The sequence below is a fragment of the Phocoena phocoena genome, chromosome 2 (genome assembly GCF_963924675.1).
Source record: "Phocoena phocoena chromosome 2, mPhoPho1.1, whole genome shotgun sequence".
NCBI classification, from domain to species: Eukaryota; Metazoa; Chordata; class Mammalia; order Artiodactyla; family Phocoenidae; genus Phocoena; species Phocoena phocoena.
Genome location: NC_089220.1, coordinates 38,243,678 through 38,266,848, shown reverse-complemented (window position 1 = coordinate 38,266,848; position 23,171 = coordinate 38,243,678). Strand labels below are relative to the sequence as shown.

At 35.8% G+C, this 23,171-nt stretch overlaps 1 protein-coding gene across 1 annotated transcript in view; it reads right to left on the bottom strand.

Moving 5' to 3' along the window:
* KCNH5 (potassium voltage-gated channel subfamily H member 5) overlaps positions 1 to 23,171 on the bottom strand; it is a 334,670-nt gene that overhangs the window by 53,679 nt on the left and 257,820 nt on the right. Inside the window, exon 9 of the mRNA XM_065871428.1 lies at positions 12,776 to 13,028. Within this exon, the coding sequence (XP_065727500.1) occupies positions 12,776 to 13,028 (253 nt within the window). The remainder of the gene's footprint in view (positions 1 to 12,775; positions 13,029 to 23,171) is intronic.

The window sequence follows — 23,171 nt, the reverse complement described above, 5'->3', positions numbered from 1 at the left end:
TTTCACAGACGTCTTTCCATATACTTTTTAATAAAACCGGTACACAGATCTGCAGAACAGTAAATATTCATTGACTGATAAGTGTATCATCAATAGGTAAAAAATACTCAATATATATATAAATTTCCCCTTGCCAATATAGACCATTTTAAATTGTGGAGGTCTTCAAATATCTGTTATATGTTTTATTTTACCTAACTGATGAAATTAAAATTCTCACCATATTTCTGTCAACAATTTTAAATTTAAGTTATTTCTCTTTTTTACTATCATGGGGAAAGAAAAAGTCTATGAGGCTGAAAAGTAACAGAAAAAGTTAACTGACTCAACCAAAGTAAAACTTATCCTCTGCTCCTCGCCCTAAAAATGTTTAGAGAAACATAGCGAAATTAATAAATGTGAATTATTCTGCTCTAAACATCAGAACTCACATTACATGTAAACAATACTAATTGTTTTATAACATAGAATTTCCATTAGGATACACAATATATCAATTATACATTAATCTAATCAACCATTTCAAACTATTTTGCTTTATTCAGTGTTCTATATCACCTAATAGTCACTAAATTCACAACAAACGTTTAAGGCACTTGTGGAAAGATAGTTGTCTTGTAAATCAGTTAATTTATGAGCTGACTAATGTTCTTCTTCAGGAAATATTATGCACATTTACACTGAGTAATGTGCAGGAATCACAGCTGTGAAGACATGTGGTTATGTATGGACTATCTAATAGAGAAGCGCCCTTTTTTTTCCATCACAAGGATTTTGCACACTTTCAGGACTGGGAAATCCTGTTTATCCTAATAACTATAGAATATTTGATGCTAGTTTTTAGGTCAGTTCCCACTGGGTGCAAGTAGACTCAGCTAGAAACATTTTAGAGTTTGAGAAAAGTAACCTTCCCCCAAAGCCCTAAAATTAGTAGAAAAGCTCACACTCAACATGAAAGTTGTTGTTTGGTCTATTAATATTTTCTCAGTTCTTTGCATCAAGTCTTATGAAGTATTTTATTTTCAAACCACAGGAAACAGGATTGTAAAACAGAAGTAAATGTTAAAGATTCATAGAGCAAAAAACTGGAAAATTTAAAGACAAAACAGAGACAAAAAGTTACAAACTAATTAAAGGAGTAATACAGATCATGGTATGCCGGTACCCTGACATGCTGGCTTTACAGACAGAGTGTTTTTATTTTAATGTGAAACACATCATTTGGTGAGTTAATGACATAGATAAAATGAATTCATAAAAATTATCTCAGTTATTCATGAGTGAGTACAGCTATCTACCATAGCCAATGAATTCCTAAAACTATAGCATTTGAAGTTTACTTAGGTAGTTTCCTGTGAGTGTATGTGAGGTTGTACTGATAGCTCTATTTAATGGTTCTCTTACAGAATGGACTTAATTCACATTTTTACTTTTATTAGTCAGCCCTTCACTACAACTGATTGTTGTAGTCGGCTCATAAAGTTTATTACGAATACATATGAACAAAAATATTCATTTACAAATGAACAACACTAAGAGTTTTTGAATTATGTGATTTTTAAATTGACTTGGACTTATTTACGGACAGCAAATGCAATAAAGTAATATTTTGAAGGACAAGAACAGAAAGAAGATGATGAGCATTAAACTTTAGAAATTATATTGGTGTGTAAGAATAAAATCTTTAAAATATTTAGAATTGGTGCCTGCCAATCTTCAGTGATTGATGTCCAAAGTCGTTCTGTTGAAAAATTATAATGGATACATCTTGACACTTTTAGAGAAGCCAATAATTCTTATCTACAAAAAAATCACTGATTTAGCTTATGCATTTTTATTTACACACACAAAGAATGAGCCAAATAGCTGTTACTAAGTGGGATAGGGAGGGTGGAAGGGAGGCTCAAGAGGGAGGGGATATGGGGATATATGTATGGCTGATTCATTTTGTTGTACAACAGAAACTAACATAGTATTGTGTAGCAATTATACTCCAATAAAGATCTATAAAAAAAAAAAAGGAGATCTAAAAAAATAGAGAGTATCCTGATAGATAAGTAAGGGATGATGGTAGGTGCCTTTGAGGAGGTAGAAGATATGGTAATTAGCAAGCTGGTAATCCTGAATTTGGCACTATTAGTGTTGAGAACAAATTGGTTACATACAGAAACCCAAACATGTGTCCAAATCAAGAAAGTTAGTAGCATATTATAAAAAACAAGTCCAAGAAAAAGACTAAACTAAAAAGCAGTTATATCTTGAAGTTCTTCTGTTTTCCTTTTCTAAGAAAGCATTTAGAGTTGAAGCCTATTATAATGTTCATATTATAACTAAGTCTTGCACACTTCACACCTATCAAATGGTAGAAATGATGGCTGTCCTCTTCACCCCATTCAATAAATACACCTAGCATCCTAACCCTAGCTCTAATACTACCCTTCAGCTAGAACATGTGCTTTATGCTGTGGAGGGATAGAGACATGCAGGAAATAGAAATCCTGCTCTCAAGAATTTTTAATGTGTAATAAGAGAGACATGTCCAAAAAATGATAAAATAGGAAAAAATAAAATAAGTACTATAGGATCAGGATAGGGAATGCACACAACAAAAAACATTTGTTTTGAATTTGAGGGTATTTAGTTGAGATCTCACAAGTAAAGTAGTGTTTGGGTTTAATCGCAGTGGAGCCTTCAAGAGAAGAGCAGTACTTTTTGTGAAAGAGCAGCATGCGCGTGATCTGCCCAGGGGATGATGAGCAGCATTAGCCCAATACTGGAAACCTATGGGACACAGAGAGTAGGCCAAGTCTAGAGGGAAAACACAGCACCCAAGAGGGAGAACATTTAATGCAATGCAACAGTCTGCTTCATCCTAGTTCAAAGACGAACGACTAAAAGTGTTTCAAGTAAAGACAGTCATGGCCTATCCAATGCTTTAATAGCAGAACTAATGACAGTGTGAAGAGTGGCAAAGGAAGTACCGTTACATCATGTTTTCTGATGGCAGAAGACAAAAGCTCCATGATTTGCCTATTGATCTGAGTGAGGTGGAAGGAGTAACATTTAAATACTCTAGGAATAAATGTGAACCAAGAATTTCACATCCAGCAAAACTGATTTTCAAGAATAAAGGACACAAACTATATCACCAATATAAAAGAACTCAGGGAATTTTGCTCCCATGGATTTTTCCTACTATTAGTGAATAATCTTCATACAACCAAAATACTTAGAGAGACACTGACATAAAGACTAGTGGTAGCACTAACAACTATACAGTTACTTGTAGAATTAAGACTAAATGAAGGTTAAAAGGGAGAGGGTACAGTATGCAATGGTTATATGCTTTAACAATATATAGTACAACTACTAAAAATAATGATGGATGGGGGAGAATGGGACAAGCATATGCAAAAATCTTTTTATGTATTTTCAGTAATCATATTCGTGGTGATGGCATTAGTACTGTTATTCTGAGGTTGTTATATTTGTAATGTGGCATAAAGCAATTGAGCAATTATGCAATATTTTAATTCTATCATCCCCAGCATTCTCAATATGGAAGAAGGTATCTGAAGATGCACTATAGACATGGATAGATAAAGCCCTATTGTACTCAGTTTTAGTTAAATATATTGTATGAACTCATGAGAAATGTTATTTATATATGTGTGTGCATATATACATATATATATACATACTACACACACACACACAAATATTTTTCTCCTCATTTTATTTATTAAATGGACCAAGAGACAATGATCAACTCAGTAGCAGTGAATATCTGTAGGACCAAGATTGTGAAATATTTTTCACAAAAACAAATTCAAGCTTCTTGGAGAAATGACTGATGGCTGATTCCAGGTGTGGGGCAGAATTATACAAGATGAGGATCTGGTCATATTACATAGCAAAGAAAGACTGTTGTATCAAAAAGACACAGGAGCCAACTTGAAGAGGCTCTTACTTGCCAAAGATAGGACAATTTGCACTTCAATAATGGTCAAAACTGCAAAGCACTGAAATTCACCATTTGTTTAAATTCATTAGTACATAAGGATATTTTTAAGAAACTATCTAGGTACCCTCAGAGGATAAGAAACCAATTAGTTATCTTAAAAGTTGGTAAATAATGGAGAAGTATCAAGCACATATGTGGCCATTCCTATGCGAACTTCATACTGAATAACCAAATAGTAGTTGAGAGGAAGTATCTCTCTATAAAAGCATTCCAACTAACAAACAAAAATATAATATTAGAACATCTTCATTTTGCAACTCCCAGTGAATTAATGGATCTAGGCATTGAGTATCAATGTATTAACACCATCAAAAAATGCAACTAGATAATCACACGTCATCTGATGAAAGAACACACCCACCTAGAGTCTTGCAAAGGGATTGAACCTGAGTCTGATCAAGCCTCTGGATCCAGCTGCTAACTGACAGGAAATATAGAGGATGGAGGAACATGTTGAACTACAGTGAGCATGCAATCAGCAGAATCCACACTGTGGGAACTCTGCAGGACAAAAGGCCCAGGCTCTACAGCAAAGAATTATAAAGAAAAGAAAGGGATGGGGGGGAGCTGTAGATTTAAAAATATTTAAAAGATAGATCAAATTTAGAAATAAGCAAATTAAACTTGGTGTTTAGGATGGGTCACACAGTGGGACTTCTCCAGGGGGGGCAGGGGTTGTAAAAGTTCTGTTTCTTAACTTGTGAAATGGTTACAGGATCTTTGATTATAAAGTTTCATTAGGTTATATGCTTATATTGGGATTTTTCTGAATCTCTTTTTTAGTTTGCAAATTTAAAAATTCAAGTAATTTTGATGTGCATGTACTCACCAATAACACCTCCCCCTCCGCACACCAAAAGGAAGACTGAATTCTCAATGGCATTCACCAAGTAAGTAAACCAACACCTACAACTGACTAGCTTTGATCTTCTTAGTGACAAAACGAAACCAACTTATTAAACCTGTAATTAATTAAGTTTCCAATTCCTTAAAGACAAAAGAATCCTTGATACTTTTTGAGAAAATATGAAATAATGGGCCTGACTAGGGGAAGGCAGGGTAGAGAAGGAGAGCAGAAGCAAGACACTGATATGTAGGTAGATATAAGAAATCTGGAAAAATGAGGATGAAGCTTTCTGTACGTGGATGCCATGACCTCAGGGGAAGAAAAAGAGCAATGAGAAAAGCAGGCCAAGCATCCCTACTCTGTCCAGAGACTGTCAGCATTTAAGGGAAGAGCAGAGTATTCAGCCTAAGAACTGAGACAAGTCACAAGGCCGGTACAAACTCAATGAGTGGAGAAACAGACTCCACCTCTTCATGGAAGAAACTGCAAAGGTTTGTGGCCATTCTTGCAATCCTGGAGCATTCTTAAAAGCTTCATTTCCACTTTAATACTTAGCAACTAGATGGACCCTGAACTCTTCCAATACCCAGATGAAAGACCCATAAGCAGAACTTAAGATCCTCATCTTGTGTTCTGAGGGCTCATGAGATTCACACTCTGAGCCAGTTCTCCCCAGTCCTAAACACCTGCCTGGTGTAAACTAGTCACTTGGAGGAGGACCATTTTTGTAGATATTTAGTAGCTGATTAACCATCTTATACTTGGGTCATGTTTGGTTTTTTGTAACATACACTGGTGTGGTACTTAGTGTTGTTAGAAAAAAAATTGTTTTTAATAAAAGGAAACAAATGCGTAAAGTTAACATAGGCCCTCCATCTTCTGTCAAGATTAAACCAACTAGTTGTATAATTTCAAAATTCCATTTTAAAATTCCTGTTAAAGAAAGTATCACATTTGTAATGTGATGGTTAAGAGAATGGACATTGAGTCAGATAAGTCTGGGTTCAAATCCTATACCCACCACTTATTTTCTAGCTGTGACCTAGGGCGAATCACCTGATACTGCAGAGCCTTGGTTTTTTCATCTGTAAGATGACTACAGCAAGTACTTTTTTCACGGAGTAAATTAGAGAATTTGATATAATAATGCTTATAAGATAATGAGTATTTAACAACTATTGGTATTTAAATCAGACTTTCAAAAGGGTCTGGATTTCATTTCTCAAAAATATACTTTAAATATTTTGATAGGGAATCTTAAAATCAAAACATTACTATAGAGTTTAAATTTTACTTAAGTATAGGCAAGCTCAGTTACTAACTACACATATGATTTTTCTTTCCATAAGCCCCTTTTAACTCTTAAATGTTAATTTTCTAGTAAAATCAATTCTGATTTGTAGACCTATTCATTCCAGTTGATGTCAAAAGTAATGTCACTTTTAGGAATTAAAGCCAAATCCCCTTCCACAGATATAAAGTTTTTCTACCATGGTCAGTGACCAGGGTACAAGTTAGATTCTTTCTTGCTACTGGGAGTTCCTGATGAAGAACAAGGAAGGAGTGTTTTGTTAAAGAGTTGTTAGTGGCCTGAGATATTTAACATTTATCTCTTCTTATTCTCCTTGTTCAAACTTCCTGGCTAACAGTAGGAAAACACTTTCTCAGTCCATACTAGATCTATGCTAAAGCAAGAGTCTTAGGGAAATGCATTTTACTAAAATCATATAGATAAGAGAGAAACAGAGGGTAGTCAGTATCTCAGGATAAAACATAAAGAAAATGGCAACAGAATACAGCACATTTTTTGTAGGAACCCAGAACTAAAACAATTATAAAAACTGCTTAATGGCAAAACAAAGTGCTGGCTAATTTGGCTCACTGAACCTTTACTGAGAACCTATTTAAGAGGTCCTATCACAGATGACAGAGAGACAAAAATAAGCAAGACATTTCAAGTACTCACAACGCAGTAGGAGTATAAACAAGTAAAGGGTAGACTAAGAACCCTGTGTAGGCATGAAGTAGAAGCCCAGAAGAGAGGCATCTGATCCAGACTAGGGCAAGAAGGGAAAGAGTAAAAGAAGATGAAGAAGCAAGAGACAGACAATTAAAAAGAGGAGAAAAAATGTTCTAAACAAAGGAAGCAGTATATGCAATAGCTTGCCAGTATGAGAACTTGGTGCTTAGGAAACTTCCTGCAATTCAATATAGTGAAAATAGAGTAGGAATAGGGAATGGCACAAATCAGGCTGGAAAGGAGGGCAGAGACCAAGACCTAAATGGCTTCACAGGCCATGCTAAGAGCTAACATTTTATCCCCAAAGTGCTAAAACGACAATCCTAACAAGGAGACTAACAAGATATTTTATATTTTAGAAAAATTATTGTGGTGGTAGCATAACATAGATTTGGAGGTTGAAGTTGATAACAGACTGACAGTAGATAGACTTTTCAGATGGCAGCCACAACCCAGAACCAAATTTTTAAGAGCAGTGGTCATGGGAAGGGACATTAAGGATAGGTTAAAGATACACCAAGGAGATAGAATGAACAAGACTTGGTGTGGTTTTTTTTGTTTTTTTATTTTGCGGTACACGGGCCTCTCACTGTTGTGGCCTCTCCCGTTGTGGAGCACAGGCTCCGGACGCGCAGGCTCAGTGGCCATGGCTCACGGGCCCAGCCACTCCGCGGCATGTGGGATCTTCCCGGACCGGGGCACGAACCCGTGTCCCCTGCATCGGCAGGCAGACTCTCAACCACTGCGCCACCAGGGAAGCCCAAGACCTGGTTTTAATGGATAGTAGAGAGAGGGTTTGAAGCTAAGTCTAAACTACCAGATTGTAAAGACTATATTTTATCCAAAAATCTACATGCTGAGGAACTCTGAAGTGCATAATTTAAACCATAGATAAATGTCTTAATCACTACTTAGAAAGTTTAAAACAAGATAAGCATGCAATTTTTTAAAGCAAATAACTGGTTTGCCTATTATAAAAATGTCTAAATTAACTAAGTTCATCATCATCATAATATGTAAAGCAAACCTACGTGGTTCATAGTACAGCATCTCAAAACACAGAAATGTGGATGCAAAAGAAAATAATTTTCTGGGGCTTGGGGACAGCCCTTTTAAGACTTTAAAGTGTGAAGCACTTGACTGTTAATAACAAGTATATGGGAAGAAATCTTAACCACAACACAAAAGTCACATTTTCACAAATTCTCAAAAGAGCAGAATATTATTCTTTCACATCTCAGACTTTTTCTTTTTGGAATAAAAATAAGTAGAAGATTTTGAATTTTGATAACTATAATTTATGTTTTCTTTGATAATGCACAAATGTTTATAAGAGATGAACTGATTCTAAATAACTGATCCTAATTAAAATGGAATCTTAACCCAGGTTCTAGAAATTACCCTTTTTATATTAAGTTCATTTAATTCCGTCTTTCCCTTCCTCACTTATGCCCTCTTCCACCAACTTGATAGGACCATCTAACCCTTCCATCCAAACTCTACATAAACAATCATAGTTCTCTTGGGAATTTAAAGTTACAATTAAAAGACTTAGATACAGATTGTGTTATATTAATAATTCCAACTATATGATTCTAATAATCACAGAAGAGAAAGTATTTTATTCTGTTTATATTTTATTCTCTTAAGTCAAGTGTATATTCTGAACACAGAAGAGAAAAGACAAAATGTGACTGCAGCAAAACAAGTATCTTAGGAGTTGGGTCTAAAGTTAGTGGGGAAATGCCATTTTTATAGTCTCTATAAGGTACAATATACTTTGTCAAGACACCTAAAAGTAACCTGGCTCTTTTAGGCATACCAATAACTCTGTTCACATTAAGTAATTATAGGGTAAAAACTAAAAAGCAAGACGATATTAAAGCATATAAAATAGTATGTACGCATCATGAACTTGGTTTGGAATTCTCTCTGTTTCATCAAAAGTGGGAAGGTCAAAAGAAAAAAAAGGTGGAGGTGTAAGAACTGAAAGAACTTCACATTAGAAAAAGACGTGAACTGCAATTATCTTCCTATGCCCTATTTAGAAAACAACTGGAAGCCACCTCTCAGTGTTAAAAAAGGTATTTATTGACTACATTTTTTATCTTTCCATTAATTAGTTCTGCTTCAGAACGTATTCATTAAACACCTTAACACTTTTCACACACTAAAGAATTAGGTACCTACCAAGAGACCGTTCAGAGCCAAGGATCCAAAAGAATGCACTGCACCTGGTTTTTGGATTTCGAGATTTTTAATTAATTTTAAAACGACTTCAGTTTTCTACCTTTCAACTGGCAAATAAATCAGTGTAAGAGAGAGCAAGGCCTATTTATCAGACCAATTTAAAACAAGTTCTCATTTTTTTGAGGTATACTGAGATGGGGGAGAGGATCCTGTTTCTGTCTGACCCTTATAAGGGTCATGATGAAAAAGGACACATTTCAATGCTAAAAGACACAATTCAAAATGAAGATATAATAGTTATGAATACTTGTACACCAAATAACACAGCAACAACCGCTATAAGGCACAAACTACAGGAGATACAAAGAGACATAGACAAAACACCTTAATAATAAAATACTTTACCATGTCACTCTCAGTCCAAAAATAGATCAAAAGGAAAAAAAAATAAGTAAAGATATTGAAGACCTAATCAACGTACTCAGTAAGGTAGAAAACCTAAGGCTATATGTCAAACTTCACATGCTGATAATTTTTGCAACTTTTCATTAATTTTGTAATTAGGCTAGCAAAAAATGAGAAGGTAAGAAGAAAAAATAGTAGAAAAAGAATGAACAGTCACAAAGTGTCAGAAGTGATGCTGATGAGTTACTATTTTCCCCTCTCCCTTTCCTAAAACATTGTTAAAGCATCTTAAGTGTTAAACAAAAAAACAAAAAACCTTTTTAATTATAAAAGAAAGTATTTTTGATTTAGAAAAATCTGAAAACATGTGTCCCCAATGGAAACCACACTGAGAAGTCACACAATGGAGCTGGTGTGACGACTGATCTACAAGTCAAGAAGCTGGTTCGTTAAGGAAGGCCCTTCTGGCAGGTTCCATGCCCCTCAGGTGAAGCACAGGTGGCAGCAGGCACCGGACTTCAGCTGCCTCATGGGTGGAACCTGTAAACCATATGAGCACAAGGGTGTATCTAGACCATGGCAGACACACCACTGCATGTGGTGCAGTCATCTCTCGTGTATGACATCACACTCCATCTCCTGCAGAAAGTCACCATGAGTCCATACTTCTAGTCCACAGTCTCCTCAGATTGCCTTCCTATAAAGCCAGATTAGCGGAAGGTGCAACACCAAGGCAGAGTTCCCAAAGCTTGTCTCCATGACTATCTCGTCACCAATGACCCAAATCACAGACTCCATGAGGACAGTGTCTTTGCCCAGCACCATGGCACCTATGTGACCCTCTGAGCCCATGCCTCACCACCACCCACTTATCTCCTCTTTGGGAGATCACTTACAGATCAAAAGTTTTTTTTTTTTAAATAAAAACCTTCTGACTGCCTTTTGGCTGAACTAATCTTTGTTAGAGGCCCACACAATAAAGAAAGATTGCCAGAGATGTATATATGTAATTTGACTCATCAAACCAAGAGATGAAGAGTCTCTGAAATCTCAAGATTTTTGAGGAGGATAAACAAAAAGCATGCATTCGAAGAAATAGAATATGACAGATATATGATGAGACTGGGCCAATACCCAGGGGCCCTGTGTTCATTTTTACTGTGTCATTGGGCAAAACCAGCTACCATTTTATTTTAAAATGAAAAGAAAATGCATTTTGTCTGTCTCACTGAGCAAATGATTCCAGCTTAGCAGATACAGCCCAAAGGTACTACACTCAGGGCTTTCTCCATCCATCTTTTTAGAAAAGAATCTACCAAGGTAAAGCTATAATGAAGAAAATGGGGCAAAGCAAATGACAATGAGTGCACAGCCAAGGTAATTTATCATGATGGTACTCACTTTAGTGTAATATATTTTATGTCTGTTCTCCCACCCACCATTGACATGAACATGCAGGAAAAAATACACCTGTTTTGGGCTTGTGTTTATCCTCTTCTTTAAGCAAACAAGAACGGTTGTAGTGTGTATATACTCCATTTTACCACAAAGGATTGTTCTGGCAAGATGTACAGTTTTTTTTTTTTTTTTTTTTTTTTTTTGCGGTACGCGGGCCTCTCGCTGTTGTGGCCTCTCCCATTGCGGGGCACAGGCTCCGGGCGTGCAGGCTCAGCGGCCATGGCTCACGGGCCCAGCCGCTCCGCGGCATGTGGGATCCTCCCAGACCGGGGCACGAACCCGCGTATCCTGCATCGGCAGGCGGACTCTCAACCACTGCGCCACCAGGGAAGCCCAGATGTACAGTTTTTAATGAAGGATTATATAACTCCTTTATACTCCAAGAAACAAAGCAGAACAAGCACTAAGCAGCATTAAACACACCCGGAGTGCTGACTCTGAGTACTGTATGCATTTTTCTTGCAAAAAAAATCAAAAGTAAAGTTTCTAAAAGAAATTTATGCATAAATATAATATTATTTCTCAACAGTTAAGAAAAGGGTTACAAACAATAGTGTTCAGTCATTTGCAACACTGAATCATTTTCTGTAACCCTTACAAATTTTACTGAATGATAAAAATTTTACTTTATTTTCCTATGAAGAGTCATTGTTTCTCAATTCTCAATTCTGTCCTTTTCAAGTAATTGTGTTTTTTGAAATCAGTCCTTTATTTTGGGGCTGGATTTTGCTTTTGCAGTTTCTAAAATACATCAGTCAGTCTTTACTTATGAGAATAAGTGGCATTTAAGCTATGGTAGGTTGACCTCAGTAGCTAAAAAATCCAATAGTTTAAAATTGAGCTCATTTTTCATGAGATACAAGCCATGAAAAATGTGATCAAAAGGGAGTTGACATCCTGCAATTCTAACTTATTTTACTTGAAAAATCACAAGAAATGATTTTCCTCTGACCTCTTTATTGCTTCCTTTTTTATCTATGTGGACTTCATGCTGCAGATATTTGAGCAGAAAATGACCTAAAATATCATTTAGCAATTTTTTTACCAAGATAAAATGTAAAATGGGTTACACTGTCCCCAAACATGTAATTTTAAAAAATTTTGTCACTCACATGTTCTGTCACTGCCTTTTGTCATCAGTGCAACTATCTACCAGGTCTCTGAATTTTAGAACAAATTTATTATTAGCTGAATAACTTCCCTGATTCATAAATGTAGATGGACAAAACCAGCTTTAAAAGCCTAAGTTTACTTGCATTGTGATTATTCCAATATAATGGGTCAAATTCATTTACCTCCTCATCACTTTCAGCTCACAACTTAGGTCCACTGTGAGGAAGCGCAGAGGTTTAGAGTAAGATGATCTGTACTCAAGTCCTAACTCATTTACTAACTAGTTGGGCCAGTCACTAAAGTTTTCTGGGCCTCAATTTATACATCTCTAAAAGGAAATGTCGAACTACACGGGTTCTATTGTCCCTCTGAGACTAACACTCAGGTTACTAAACCGACAATCATTGCACAAGCCATTTTCACACTTACCAACGTGGAGATACAGCCGCCTTAGGCTGCGATCACCTCCAGTCTAAAAGGCACTGTCCTATGTTGCCAAAGAAAGTTTAATCAAACCCTCATGCAGCCCATTAAGCTATGACCAATACTGATGTTCTCTGCTGAAACGGAATTACTAGTTTTCACTGAGATTCATCATCTCATTAGTGACCCCATTTCCAAAGTCACCAAGCAAAGGAAATTTCTCTTAAGAAACCTGAGAAGTAAAATCTCTAAAACGGTTACACGTTTGCTACTACGTTAGGAAAGTTCACAGTACCTAAGATAGCCACCACCTCATCATCCTGGATGACTTCCAAGGATCCTGACACCACAAAGCAGAGGGCATCCACACTTTCTCCAGCATGGTAAATGAGGTCCCCAGGAGCACAGTGAATAGTTTGAAACTCTACCGCCAAGGCGCGCAGACACCCGTCGCTGGCCAATCGAAAAGCAGGATGCTCATTAAAAACCTTCCGGTTTAGATGAACACAGATATCAGCTCTCATGTCCTTGGGACAGATGGAGAGGACCTGAAGAAAGTGAGAGATGCGTAAGTGAGAAGAAAATAGAGAGGGACTATTTCAGAAATCTAACATACTTATTGACTATGACACAGTCTGCAAAACAGTGTATTGAGGAAAACGGTAACAAGACACAGCTCTGCTCTGAAAGATATAAAAATCCATGGGCTGATGAGCATAGGGGCTATTACAATACAGCACCATGTACTAAAGCTCTGAGGGGGTATGGATCTCACCATAGAGACAACAGAGTCTTAAAATGGCCAGGAAGTGTCTCAGAAAAATATTTAATATAATGTCATCAAAATGCCAACTAAGGTCATTAACATTCATTTTAGTCTTGTTGCTGTTTTAGAATTTTTTCATAACTAAATCAAAATTCAGGATAATGGACTTTTACTACACATTGGAGATGGATTCGTATTAACCAGTTATAAGACAACAAAAGCACCCTTGCGACATGACGTGCAATTTGACATGGCTGATACAACTCCACTCTCAATGTGTTTTCTTCACTCTGAAATACGTATTTTCATTTTACTAATGAATTCGTGCTCAGGGAGTGGAAAGAATATTCACCAGCCTTCTGTAGGGCTTAGGCAACTGGTGATGTCAATGACGGCAAGGGGGGCACATCATGTTGCATGGCAGCCCTTGCTCATTTGGGTCTTTGACTCCTAAAGACTGCTGAAAGCAACAGCAGAATAAGCTCTAAGTATCCTTTAGAAGAGGGAACAAAAGGCAGAAACATGCTTAGAGAGATAGGGGTACAGAACTTTTATTCCCTGTAGCTTTCAGACAGGGCAATTAAAGACCCAGATTAAAATGGACATTATCCTCACATTATCAGAGCATCATCAAGCAAGATATGATTACAGAAGTCAGGACTGCCCAATTTAAAGATGCACGTGCAAATTCACATAGAATCCTCTCCCAACTCCCTTGGTAAACTATTCCTTATAATCAGAAATGTTTTTCTTTGATAGAATTAGAAACCCTCAAGCTGAAGTCTAAGTTGATTTTTCCTCATTAAGTTATATTGAATAATGTTTTCATATAAAATGGTTTTCTTCCCTGTACTAATTGCATTTTAAGCTTTAAAAAATTACCTAAGGCTTGGAATATCCCGACTTTCCTTTTATTAGGGGTTCACTATCAATGAAAAGGAAATTTCTGTTTGAAATGAAAAGCTGGTTGCTTCCATGTGTAGAAGACGAGCCCATGATAAATGTAAAGACCGTTCATTAAATGATTTCAGTATCCCTCCCCTTAACCTCTCCTAGTACTGTGATCCTATCTCACATCACTTAAGCATCTTTGTGGATTTTTTCTTACTCCTTTGAATTCCTATATGCAGTACAATCAGCTCACCTATCTTTCTGAAAGAGTTCATCTTTAAGGAAAGGAACACCTAACAGGGATATAGAAGCAATTGGCACGTTCCACATCAGTTATTTTCCATAATAATATAATTTTTTTTTACTATATTAACTTTTAGTGACTTCTGACAATATTAGTCATTCAATAAGCACTTATTGGGCTTCTACTACGGGGCGTGCCACTGCATTAAATTCCTGGAACTAGAAAGATAAATAAGATGCTCTTTGCTTTGGGGGAGGTAACCATGAAGTAGGGGGAGGTAGGCATGTAAAGAGACAACTATAATACAGTGAGAAAAGTGCTATGGTAGGGGCATGGCCAAGGTGACATGGAAGCATATGCTGCCTAGAAGTCATTACTTATGACTTAGAGGTAGCATAAAAGATCAACCTCAAGAGGACATGGGTCTGGGTGCAAATCTACCACTTATTGCCTCTGTAACCTAAGGCAAGTTATTTAATGACTCTAAACCCCATCTGCGAAATGGGATGATAGTGTTTATTTCATAGGTTCACTGTAGGAATTAAATGAAAGAACTCAAGTTAGCCCAATTTAGTCTTACACATGGCAAAAGTTAAAGAAAGGCTAGTTTTTATTTTCCCTACTGAACATGAGTATTCCTACAAAATTTACTGTTTTTTTTAGTTCTCTAAAGAAGCAGTTTGCTCTTTTTATTTCATTTTCCACTCCTGCCTGAATTCTGTTTCTTGGCTGTTTGATGAGGTTCCAAGCAGAATTAAGAAAGTATTTCAGCATGAGCCTGAATACATTTTAAGCTTTAACTAATGTTAATATTATATTTTCCTCAAGTTGAAAATGAAACTGGTGCTAGAAAGCAAAAAACATAAAAGCAATTTTAAAATACATACACACATGCATAAACATTGCACTGAATAGCTTAATGGGAAAACGGATCAATCTATTTCTATCCCATTTACATTACAGAATTTTCATTGTTTTAGATTCATTTTGGTAATAGTCATTTTATGCCCTTTTAATTATTTCTTTCAAGATTCATGCTGCAAATGAAATCTTCCAATGTTAGCTATATTCTCTGTTTAGTGGCATATCAAAAGAGGATTCTTATTGCATTTTAAGTGCATCTTTCCGTTTTCTTTCACTTTCCTTAAGACATTGCCTCATTATTTTGATTCAAGGTATATACTAAAGTCCAGACGTCATAGAGTGACAAATTAAAACTAAGTGTTCAATATAGACCAAAGTCATCCCTAGTGGCAAGCTCCTTCCCAATCTGTATATAGAGCATGTGCTCTATCACGATGTGTCTGTCATCAAAATATGAGTATAGTGTTATTCTTTCTGTAAATGAAAGCCCTAATAAGTGTCTTAAGCAAGGCAAAATTTAGTTTTAAGTGATAGAATCAAGTTATCATGCAAGATGACTCTCACACCTGGTCCATTGGTCCCAGTTTCAATGTACTCTGCATTGAATGTCATATCCAACCTCTCGTTGGTAATTTCCCCATTGGATACCTCATAGTTATAAACAAATGAAATTGAATTTCAGTAGAACATATTCAGTTAAAAGTGACCTCTTTTATTTGACTCCAAAGTTGATTATTTATCCCCTCTTCATGTCAGGATAGAAATAAATCAAAGTAGACTCTTAATTAAGACAATAAGTTTTCTCTTTGGAAGAGCTATGGCTGTATATAAGGGATCGTTTTTAGAATTCTGCAAACCAAGTGTGAAAAAAAGGAAGAATGCCATGGTCTGAAAAAGAAAAATTTTTGTGTATTTATGATGCCAGTTTCATTAAACCCAAGATCAAGAGGTATCATAATAGATACCCCTTAGGCTCCAAAGATCTAACCTCAACACTGACACTAGATCCTGATCTTAGAGGAAATGCTTTCAGTTTTTCACCATTGAGAATGATGTTTGCTGTGGGTTGTTGTATATGACCTTTATTATGTTGAGGTAGGTTCCCTCTATGCCCACTTTCTGGAGTGTTTTTATCATAAATGGGTGTTGAATTTTGTCAAAAGCTTTTTCTGCATCTACTGAGATGATCATATGGTCTTTATTTTTCAGTTTGTTAATGTAGTGTATCACACTGATTGATTTACATATATTGAAGAATCACCACATCCCTGGGATGAATCCCACTTGATCATGGTGTATGATCCTTTTAATGTGTTGTTGGATTCGGTTTGCTAATATTTTGTTGAGAATTTTTGTGTCTATGTTCATCAGTGATATTGTCCTATAATTTTCTTTTTTTGTGAGATCTTTGTCTGGTTTCATAGAATGAGCTTGGGAGTGTTCCTTCCTCTGAAATTTTTTGGAAGACTTTCAGAAGGATAGGTGTTAACTCTTCTCTAAATGTTTGATAGAATTAGCTGTGAAGCCATGTAGTCCTGGACTTTTGTTTGTTGGAATTTTTTTTTTTTTTTTTTTGCGGTACGCGGGCCTCTCACTGTCATGGCCTCTCCCGTTGCAGAGCACAGGCTCCAGATGCACAGGCTCAGCGGCCATGGCTCATGGGCCCAGCCGCTCCGCGGCACGTGGGATCATCCCGGACCGGGGCACGAACCCGTGTTCCCTGAATCGGCAGGCGGACTCTCAACCGTATACGCCACCAGGGAAGTCCTGTTGGAATTTTTAAATCACAGTTTCAATTTCAGTACTTGTGATTGGTCTGTTCATATTTTCTTTTTCTTCCTGGTTCAGTCTTGGAAGGTTGTACCTTTCTAAGAATTTGTGCATTTACTCTAGGTTGTCCATTTTATTGGAATATAGTTGCTTATAGTAGTCTCTTATGATCCTTTATATTTCCGTGGTGTCAGTTGTAACTTCTCCCTTTTCATTTCTGATTTTACTGATTTGAGTCCTCACCCTTTTCTTCTTGAGGCATATGGCTAAAGGTTTATCAATTTTGCTTATTTTCTCAAAGAACCAGCTTTTAGTTTCATTGATCTTTGCTACTGCTTTCTTTGTCTCTATTTCATTTATTTCTGCTCTAATCTTTATTATTTCTTTCCATCTACTAAATTTAGGTTTTGTTTGTTCTTCTTTTCCCAGTTGCTTTAAGTGTAAGGTTAAGTTGTTTATTTGAGATTTTTCCTGTTTCCTGAGGTAAGATTGTATTGCTATAAACTTCCCTCTTAGAGCTGCTTTTGCTGCGTCCCACAGGTTTTGGATTGTCATGTTCTCATTGTTGCTTGTCTCTAGGTGTTTTTTGATTTCGTTTTTGATTTCTTCAGTGATCCATTGGTTGTTTAGTAACATACTGTTTAGCCTCCATGTGTTTGTGTTTTTCACAGTTTTTTTCTTCCTGTAACTGATTTCTAATCTCACAGTTTTGTGGTCAGAAAAGATGCTTGATATGATTTCAATTTTCTTAAATTTACCGAGGCTTGATTTGTGGCCCAAGATGTGATCTATCCTGGCGAATGCTCCCTGTGCACTTGAGAAGAAAATGTATTCTGCTGCTTTTAGATGGAATGTCCTATAGATATCAATTAAGTCTATCTGGTCTAATGTGTCATTTAGGGCTTGTGCTTCCCTATTAATTTCCTGTCTGGATGATCTGCCCATTGGTCTAAGTGGGTTTTAAAGTCCCACACTCTTTATTGTGTTACTGTCAATTTCCCCTTTTATGGCTGTTAGCATTTGCCTTACATATTGAGGTGCTCCTATGTTGGGTGCATAAATATTTACAATTGTTATATCTTCTTCTTGGATTGATTGCTTGATCATCATGTAGTGTCCTTCTTTGTCTCCTGTAATAGTCTTTAAAGTTTATTTTGCCTGATATGAGAATTGCTACTCCAGCTTTCTTTTGATTTCCATTTGCATGGAATAGCTTTTTCCATCCCCTCACATTCAGTCGGTATGTGTCCCTAGGTCTGAAGTGGGTCTCTTGGAGACAGCATATATACAGGTCTTGTTTTTGTATCAACTCAGCCAGTCTGTGTCTTTTGGTTGGAGCATTTAATCCATTTACATTTAAGGTAATTATTGATGTAAGTGTTCCTATTGCCATTTTCTTAATTGTTTGGGTTTTTCTAGGTCTTTTTTCTTCCCTTCCATTGACAGAGGAAGGGATAAAGAAGATGTGTGTGTGTGTGTGTGTGTGTGTACGTACACACACACATACACACACACACACCCCCCAAAATGGAATATTACTCAGCCATAAAAAAGAACAAAATGCCATTTGCAGCAACATGGATGGACCTAGAGATTGTCATACCGAGTGAAGTAAGTCAGACGGAGAAAGACAAGCATCATATGATATTGCTTATATGTGGAATCTAAAAAAATGGTACAAACGAACCTACTTACAAAACAGAAATCAAGTCACAGATGTAGAAAACAAACTTATGGTACCAAGGGGGGAAGGTGGGGGGAAGGAAGGATAAATTGGGATATTAGGATTGACATATATACTCTACTATATATAAAATAGGTAACTAATAAGAACCTACTGTATAGCACAGGGAACTCTACTCAATACTCTGTAATGACCTATATGGGAAAATAATCTAAAAAGAGTAGATATATGTATATGTATAACTGATTTACTTTGCTGTACAGCAAAAACTAACACAACATTGTAAAGCAAACTATATTCCAATAAAAATTAATTATAAAAAAACACCTAAAAAAACCCACTGAGACTAGAGAACCCCTTTTTCTAAAAAAATTTTATTGGAGTATAGTTGACTTACAATGTGTTAATTTCAGGTATATAACAAAGTGAATCAGTTATACATATACATACGACTCTTTTTTTTTAGATTCTTTTCCCATATAGGCCATGACAGAGTATTCAGTAGAGTTTTCTGTGCTATATGGTAGGTCCTTATAGAGAACTCTTTTAATAAAACATAATCATGTTATCTCACTTTCTTAAAAATCTAAAAGCTTGCTTTCCCACCAGATAAAGCTCAAGTTCTAAGCAAGCATACAAGGCTCTTTATGGTGGGAGCCTCCTCCAGCCACAACCCTTATTACCTTCCTTCAACCCTGCATCCCAGTCACATGGTATTTGTCACCTCTCTAAAGTTGCCATGCTTGCTCATGGCTGTTTGCCTTTACACATGCTGTTCCTTTTGACTGGCATACCCCATCATCTCCTTCTCTGTCTAGTCACCTCTGATTCATCCATCAAAAAAAACAGACCAACTCTCACTGTGTCATAAATACAATTTATATACAGCTCTATCATAGAATTTGGTATTGTATAGAAGGGGAAAATGAGAATAAAGGTGTTGTGATCTGTATTTTTAAATAATAGCACATTGTAGTAACATTAAATTATCACGGAGTTGAAAGGACTTTGTCCTAGAGATTTCAAAATTTTATTTACAGCAATAAAATTATCCTTTACTTTTTTAATGAAATCTCACCTTATGCCCAATATGTAAAGCAGATACAAGCAGAATTATGCTGGATGAAACTCTGATGGAAAAGCAGACTCCTAGGCAGGGCTCCAGAGGTCACATTCATTCATTTAACTCATAGCTACTGAGCTCTGGTTATATGCTAGTTACATGCTGGCTACTATACAGGCCCTCCAGATCCATGAGCTAAAATTCTCATGGTGCCTGACTCCCTGGAGCTTCCAGACAGGAAAAGCTTGAAAAATTACTGTTCCTAGTCCAATGCCCCATTTTACAGAAAATGCAAATATATATAACATAAAGGTTATGTGATTTGCTCAAGGCCTCTCGATAAATTACTAGCAAAATCCAAAACTGTTGAGTTCCAGCTCTTAAGCCATGCTCCTGAGTGAAGTTCAACCAGCAATAAAATATAACATCTGTTACTTTCTGATGTTTTCTTGTTCTTAGTGTACTACAAAATTCTTTGCAAATTTGTTTCCATTTATAACTAAACCCTTTCATTTTAGCTCCAGTAAATATAATGCATATAGAATGTGTCAGTAAAGACATGAAGATTCACTGACAAATTATTTATTTATCCATTACTATTTGCCAAAGGGAAGTCATCTTATTTTATACGTAAGTTGTAGTGTATATCTTGAAAGGATCTGAACTAGATATTAGCATAGAGAGAACATTTGATAAATGTCACTCAGGTAGATTCCTTCCCCCATCACTTTCATCCATTATGGTATTAGTGCTTAGAGGAAGCTTAGAAGAAGAGTGAGCCTACATACTTTAATTAGAAACCAAGAAGTTAAATCAAGATTCTCTAAGGAAATGCTTGACTAGAGTCAAAGGAAGAAGGTTTATCCTCTTTTATTCATTCTTTGAACATACTTTAAAATGTATTTTAATACTCATTATACAAAACATGGGAAATCAAAAAACTATAAAAGAAAATAAAATGTCTTCATTATTTATACATATTTATATATGTATATAGCATTTTCATAAAACTTGAGTCTCTAAAGTTTTATTTCATGCTATAATCACTCAATGTCATATTATAATCATTTCCCATGCCATGAAATATTGATTTAAAAACAAAATTTGAATCATTGCATAATAATCCCTAATATCATTATAACACAATTCACTTAATCATTGCATTATAACTGGATATTGAGATTTTCAGTTTTACCTTTCATAAATCAAGTCATAACAAATACCCTGTACCTATATCTGGTTGTCTAAGGACAGTGTTTTTAGAAGTAAAATTAGTGAGCAATGTATAAAAACATTTTTAAGGCTCTTGCCAAATTGCTTCCCAAACAAGTTGTACCAAATTACACTTTGACTGGTAGTATATGAGAGTATCTTACATGATTTTAATAATCTCTCTCTGAAATCTCCCATTTTCATTTGAAAGAGAAACAAATGGCAATTTCACCTGAAACAAAAGAACTGTATAGTGACATGAGACAGAGGCTGGAACACTTCAGTCTTAGTGGAGGTGTTTTCCTACCACTACTCCCTAGTTCAGTGACCACAGATGGACCACTTCTAATCAACCTACAACAAATTTCTAGAGTGAAAATGGGAATAATTGTATTTTAAGTGCCTGAAGGTAGTGAACTAAACAAGGCTCCCTCTTGAGGTCTCTTACGGCTCTAAAATATTTTGCTGTTTATCTATAAAATCCTGTATCAGGAATAATATAGTATCAGCTATCTTTAGTAATAACTGATTAGTGAAGATGATCCAGTTTTCTTAGGGCAATGGAATAAATACATTGATGACATTTTGATAGGCATTGAAGTCATCATTGACATTCTTCAAAATTTCTGCTCCCTTTCATGCAATTGTTATGCATTGCTAATTAATCACTGCTCACCAATCCAACTGAGTGGGTATTAAGTTAGTGAAAATTAGTGGAAAATGTCAGGCAAGTGACATTTGCACATAAAACATTTTTACAATCCTTCCTGGGAATGAGGAGTTCAAGACTGCCAACAAGTGGAGTAGTGTTCTCTACAGGAATTCAATTCTCATTCATTTTATAAGAAGAAAAGAAAGCTCACCTTACTATTATTATTTTTAACTATAGCCTGGCAGCCATGTGGACCAAGAGAGAGCAGCTGTCTGGAGGTTAGTCTGCCAATTTCTGGGGGTATCAAAACCTCTAGATAATTAACTCAGAACCATGTAATGAAATAAAACCAAAGTAAATTAACTTCCATTTCTTAAAAGTAAAAGGTCATATTTAGTGACAGAAGACTGCTCTAACCAGTGAGAGATTATAGATTAAAATACATAGGTTTCACTTTACAGATAAATTTCCTGTGACTAGACTTCATATACAAAAGTGAGACCTAAGGTTTTTGTTTAAAAAACACAGAAAACCAATTCTACCAAGTTTTTCATGATCTTGGTTTTCTAGTAAGGTGAGCAGTGAAAAGAAACAAATAGCAGTTGTTACCAATTTTTTAACTTGTTAAAGCTGCTGTTTGGGGCTACTAACTTTCCAAAGGTAGGGCTCTGATGAAATTTAGAGTTTCTATTGTTCTCTATTCTCTATCTCATGTCTGTATTTTTATATGTGCATATATCTGACTAAATAAGAACACTTTTACACATGTGAAAATATTTTCTAAAATTATACTTTTAAAGTAATTGATTATGCAGAAGATTGGAAACCATCCTAGAAACAATCTGAACATGATCTTTTTAAAAGTCATCTATGACAAATGATGCTCCCAGCATCTCTAAAAGAATGAGTTCCTCTCTTATATTGTGGGTGGAAGTGAATTAGTACTTCTATTACCTGGTGACAGAAGCTGTATATATATATTATACCTTAACATCCAACAATTCAACTTGTAGGTATACACTCAACAGAAATGTCTATATATATGGACAAAACCATATGAACAAGTGTAGCAGCACTATTCATAATAGCTCAAACTGAAAATTACCCAAAGATCCATAAACATTAGAATAGATAAATACATTGTGGCATATTCACACAATGGACTGCTACTCAGCAACAAGAATGAAAGAAGAAACAACTACACATAACACACCTGAATCTCAACAACATAATGCTGGTTAAAAAAGAGCCTGACATGAAAGAGTATTCTCTACATAAGTCCATTTATATAAAGCGCAGCAACTGGCAAAATCAATGTACGGTTCTTGAAGCCAACAGATGTTACTTTGGAAGGGCAAAGTTGATTAATGCCTGGAAAAAACATGAATATGTTCTATATGTTCTTTCCACATGGATATGACCTATATGGGAAAAGAATCTAAAAAAGAGTGGGTATATGCAATTGATCCCTTTATTTATTTATTTATTTATTTAAATGAATATTTATAGAGTATAGTTGATTTACAATGCTGTATTAGTTTCTGC